This window comes from Cebus imitator, unplaced genomic scaffold, assembly GCF_001604975.1.
Source record: "Cebus imitator isolate Cc_AM_T3 unplaced genomic scaffold, Cebus_imitator-1.0 Scaffold773, whole genome shotgun sequence".
Classification (NCBI taxonomy): Eukaryota; Metazoa; Chordata; class Mammalia; order Primates; family Cebidae; genus Cebus; species Cebus imitator.
In genome coordinates this window covers 8,347-13,925 of record NW_016108088.1, presented here as the reverse complement: position 1 = coordinate 13,925, position 5,579 = coordinate 8,347, and the positions used below count along the sequence as shown (strand labels likewise).

At 54.7% G+C, this 5,579-nt stretch overlaps 1 protein-coding gene across 1 annotated transcript; it reads right to left on the bottom strand.

The window, feature by feature from the left end:
• Window positions 1–1,154: 1,154 nt before the first annotated feature.
• On the bottom strand, window positions 1,155–4,938 carry LOC108297103 (lysosome-associated membrane glycoprotein 1; the record flags this gene model as incomplete). The annotated part of the gene is made up of 6 exons (XM_037735290.1): window positions 1,155–1,447; window positions 2,003–2,173; window positions 2,252–2,318; window positions 3,142–3,267; window positions 3,995–4,210; window positions 4,811–4,938. Coding segments are annotated over 6 exons (848 nt in total), but the record flags the coding sequence as incomplete, so codon positions are not given.
• Between the last annotated feature and the right edge of the window lie 641 nt (window positions 4,939–5,579).

Here is a 5,579-nt window from a genome sequence, read left to right as displayed (position 1 = left end):
GGCCTCACCCCCATTTCCCTGACGTCCTCTCCCTGCACCAAGACCGGCCTCCCCCCCATTTCCCTGACGTCCTCTCCCTGCACCAAGACCGGCCTTCCCCCCATTTCCCTGACGTCCTCTCGCTTCACCCCCATTTCCCTGACGTCCTCTCCCTGCACCAAGACCAGCCTCCCCCTCATTTCCCTGACATCCTATCACAGTGCCAAGACCGGCCTCACCCCCATTTCCCTGACGTCCTATCACAGTGCCAAGACCGGCCTCACCCCCATTTCCCTGACGTCCTATCACAGTGCCAAGACCGGCCTCACCCCCATTTCCCTGACGTCCTCTCTCTGCACCAAGACGGGCCTCACCCCCATTTCCCTGACACCCTATCACAGCACCAAGACCAGCCTCACCACCGTTTCCCTGAAGTCCCTCTCTCAGGAGCTCCCATCTTAGGTGACAAAAGGACAAGGCCCAGACAAAAAAGAAAGAGGCTTTTTATTACACTGTTACAGGCAATGCGTTATGTGAGCCGATCCTGTGTACAACCCCCAAGCCGCGGCGACACCCCAGGAGAGCGCATCTATCTAACCTTGTACACAGCGCAGAACAGGATCACCCCGAATGTCAACAGAAGACCGAAATCACTTTACAAAAAAAATAAAAATAACACCCATTTTTATATTTAAAAAAGTGCCAGCCCTTGAGCCGCAGAGCATTAGAAACGCCCAAGGACGTGCCGCCGGAACGCGGACGGGGCCGCCAGCCGCGTGTGGCCAGCCCGTCCTGGCCTTTAAAGCTGAACTGGAGCACTTCAGATGCTCATCTCTGGAGTTCTTCTGTCTTAGGACTTTCCCTCTCTACTGTTGAAACTGTGTGAGCATGTCAGCCTAACGATGAGTGACCTTCATGCGTCCCAACTGTGACGGCCAGAGGCTTTCCCTTTGTAAGGCTTAAATCTGAGTGCAGTAAAGAATGAAGAAACCAAACACCAGAATCTTAAAGTCAAATGATAGTTGAGCCAGTGCCAATTTAGAGCAGCACTCCCACCCTCCCTCGGAGAGAGCAGCGCTCCCACCCTTCCTTAGAGTTCTACTTTGGTAAATATTAATGTTTAACCAGTTAGCAAAATATTTAACCCAGTTAGCAAAATTAACACCGTCATTTCAATAGTTACTCTGTTGTGCATAGTAAATGCTGCAAGATGAACTTCACATTGAATGAAGCAGATTTGAGAAACGTTGCCAGAAAGTGTGCCTCCCTCGACGGGACCCTGTGCCAGGGAAAGGACTGAGGCCCGCAGCCGCTGTGCCTGCGCCAGGCTAGATGGTCTGGTAGCCGGCGTGACTCCTCTTCCTGCCAACGAGGTAGGCGATGAGGACGATGAGGACCAGCCCCGCCAAGGCGCCGCCCACAGCGATGGGGATCAGCATGTTGTTCTCGTCCAGCAGACACTCCTCCACTGCCAAGACACATGGACAGTGTCAGGTTCCACTCACACAGGGGCCTGCAAACAGGCCTCTTTCCCCACCACTCCCCCACATCAGCCACAAGGCAAGAGGCACTATGGCAGACGGCTCCAGGTCCAGCTGTCGCTTGGGGAAGCCGCTGCACAGACTGGCGCCCTGCACAGCTGGGAAACCACACACGTTTTTCCCCCGGCTGGAATCAGGGGCTGTGGCTGGGCAGTTGTGCCACGTCCAGGGCCTCTGGGCTTCCTGGAACACAGAGTGCATCGGATGACGGTTTTGTATTCAACTTTCACGGGAGAAACGCCACCACTGTTCTTAAATGACACCCTTACTCTCAAATGGTACCAGGGTTCCTAGCTAAGAGATACAGTGGGCCTCTCTAAAGCAGGGGGAGTTTCCTCTAGAATCTCAGACCAGGAAAAAGAAACGGCTTGCCGAGGAACAGGGGTGTTGCCCCAGCCCACACAGAAGCGATTAAATATCCACAGGTGGAGTCTGAAGCGCGTCCTCTCCACCCCGAGACAGCTGCCCTCGGCAACACTCACCTGAGCCAAACTGGCCACCTTCCACCTTGAAAGCCTGGACCCAGACTTTGAATATGTTGACGGAAAACGCCTTCGTGACACGGACGTGCTCCTCGGCGTTGCACTTGTAGGAATTGCCGACTGTGGCCTGCAGTGCTCTCAGGGAGTTGTTGGCAGCTTTAAAGGTGGGGTCTGCAACACACACAGAAGTCAAGTGACTCCAGGACACTCTGGGTGGGGGGTGGGGCGCCAGAGATTGTGGGTTCTCACCTCTGGCATCAGGAAGAGTTGTATTCAACTGGATTCCTTGTAGGAAAAACCGGCTAGAACTTGCATTCTTAAAAAGAAAGATGATCTTTAACCACTGAGTAGATTCGAACATTTATCATCAAACTTGAAAGGTCATTTGGTAAAAAATCTGACTTCCCATGTTTCTAGTGTTACAACAAAATCACAGAATATCCTGTCTATAAAAGGCACTGTGTATCTCCGGGGAATGAAAATTGTTTAGTTAGTTCCTTCCAGACCCTTTTCTGAGTCTTGCTCTGTCGCCCAGGCTGGAGTGCAATGGTGTGATCACGGCTCACTGCAGCCTGAACTCCTGGGCTCAAGCGATCCTCCTGCTGCAGCCTCCCCAGTAGCTGGACCACAGGTGGGCAGCGCCGTGCCCCGCGAGCTCATTTTATTACTTGTGGAGACAGAGCCTCCCTGTGCTGCCAGGCTGGTCCTTCCAGACCTCTTCATCGAGTCAGAGTCTCTGGGAAGTGGGGCCTGCAGGAGCTCTCACGGCACAGGAAGGCATGATTTGGAAAGTTCAAGTGGTAAGAAACTGAACTGCTAATTCATCTGCACAGCAACTTAAAAACGTTGACAAGTGACATTTACATTCTTCCTATCTGTGTTGCTCACTGCACAGGAGTGCTCCAGGCAGAAATGCCACCCCGTAGCCGCAGGGCAGCAGCGTCTGAGGCCAGAAGGCCTCGTGGCCTCACAGCAGCAGCCTTACCCCTGTGGCCACCATACTGTGGGCGCGGCAGCCCGCCCAGATCGACTGCTGAGTAAGCAGGATTTAAAAAAAGGCAGAAAAAAGTGAGGCTGCCTCGTTCCTAACTCTGCTTCCCATGAGCAGACCCAGGGCAGAAGGGGATGCCCAGCCTCACCATCCCGAACTGGAACAGCAGGACCGTGGCACCCTCGCTGCGCAGCTCCAGGGTCACCAGCTGGGCGCCGCAGCTCCCGCTGGCTGAAGTCTTGTTGGGGTTGATGTTGAGAAGCTTTGTCACCGTCTGTGTAAGACAAGCAAGCAAGTCATCACCCCAGCTTGGGTCCTCCACACTCTCAAAAAAAGAAAAACAGTCCTGAAAACATGAATTCAAGGCCGCATTTGTTTTAAACAAAATCAGGAGACACTGCAAGTCCACACTGGCGCAGATTTCGGGATCCCAAGATGCCTCCTGGCCACTGTGACGGGTGCTCTCAGAGTGTGGCGTCCCTGCGTGGACGGCACCAACCAGCACCATCTCCCCCTGCAGCCGTCAACCCTGCAAACTTGCCCCCACAAACCCACAGCCTGTCAGTATTAGGGGAGAAAAACTATTTCAAAAGAAAAGTATAAACATGTAACACTTAAATGTTTCAATGATAAACATGTAAAGAAACCTTATGTTCTATCAAGGGGCCATGTGAACGTTTCAGGCTCCGTGGGCCACACTGCTCTGCAGGCCTGCTGGGACAGCAGCCTTGGACAATAGAACCAGCAGGACAGCTGTGCACCTACAAGACGGACTCACTGACACAGACACCCCAGCTCTTGTCCTACAGGGTCCCGTCCTGCAGGCTGAGCTCCCATCCCGACTTAAAGCGTGACTTGCAGAGATGTGCACTCTCAGTTCACAGGGAGCAGAGGCCCCGGCCCTACAGAGGCCTGCTGTTCCCCGCTCAGGTAAGGCCCACCATACAGCGCTGTCCCCCTCTCCCAGGTTCCCTCTCTCCCAGGTGAGGCCTCGACCCTACCGTGTTGTCCTTCCTCTCGTAGGTGAGGTTCAGCTGCAGCCCCATGCTGGCCAGCAGGCAGGTCCCGTTGGTGCCACTCACATTGTACTTGTCCACAGAGGGGCTCTCGGGCACGGGTGAGGGTGAGGGGCTGGGTGGTGCGGGCGGCGCTGTGGTCGGGGAAGGCCCGTCTTGGTCACAGCGCGTCTCTGCAGGTATAGTGGAGGGAATCCAGGTCTGGGTTTCTCATCATCATCAGCAGTTACAGTAAGATCCAAACTCAGAAACGAAACTCCCAAGGTGGCTCTCACTAATGCCTTTCTAGATGTGCAGGACAGAGCTGAGTCCTGCAGACAGCAGACGGCTCAGGGCGGCAGGTTCAGAGCGGCAGGCATAGGCTCGCAGGGCACCCTCAGCCTCCAGCTCCCACTATCCAGAATGCCCCGTGGCTGGACAGTGTCCACTGTGCCACCCTTCCTAAAGTGAGGGTGAGAGGGCCTTGAATGCTGTCACAAAGGAGTGAACGTAGGAGGCTGTGCTATGTGGCTGGCCACCCCACAAATGGTGATAACTCAGTCACTGCTCCCTGAGCTGTCAAACGGGTGCCAGGGCTGTGCTGGAAACACTACCCAAAAGAAAACACAGGGTCCACGGCACACATAGCCCGGCCAGGGGGGACGCAGAGCAGCCAAGGAGGCCCTCTGGCAGGACAGGAGTCAGACAGCTCTGTGAGGACCCCACGTGCGAGCAGAGACGCAAAAGTTGGCAAGGCTAGCCAGCTCTCTTGGGTTTTCATTTGGGGAGGAGGCAGTGGGGGGGATGGACAAGCATCCTCACTAGGGAGAAGGCAGCAAGTGTGGGTGCATCTGAAACCCTGGACAGGAGGATGCAGTCCAGGGATTCTGTGGAGGGGGCCACGTGGCACCCCAAGAACACAGTGCGGACACTGAGCGGTCCCAGGGAGTCTGTGGAGAGGGGCCACTGAGCGGTCTAGGGAGTCTGTGGAGAGGGGCCACTGAGTGATCCAGGGAGTCTGTGGAGAGGGGCCACTGAGCGGTCCAGGGAGTCTGTGGAGAGGGGCCACGTGGCACCCTGAGGACACTGAGCAGTCTGAATGTGACTCTGTCCCTCGGCCTCTGACCCACCAAGATGTTCACAACACACATTTATATTAAAAATCAAGGCAGGCTGAACTCGAGGTAGAGCTCTGCCGACTCTTCTGTGGCTGACACTCTCACACACCATCAATCTTGAAATTAGGTTCTTTTACCATCTTGTTTCTGTGGGTACTCAAAAATAGGATTTATATAATTTCTACCCAATTCGATCTTTTCCACATCTCCACTAGGCTGAGTCAGCACAAGTGAGCCCCAAATATCCAGGGCGGGCAACCCTGCAGGGAATCTGCTGTCTGTAACTCCACAGGCCACTTGTCGGTTCCGCTTCCATCTCAACTTTCAGTGGCCAATTCCCACCTTCACATCCCCTCTGTCTGGGGGAGGAGAGAGCCAGGAACCTTCGACTACAACTGCACCTCAAGTGGTTCTGAGACACACAACTCAGGAGTCCCCCTGCACCCCAGTGTAAAGCCCTTTCTGGACAGAGC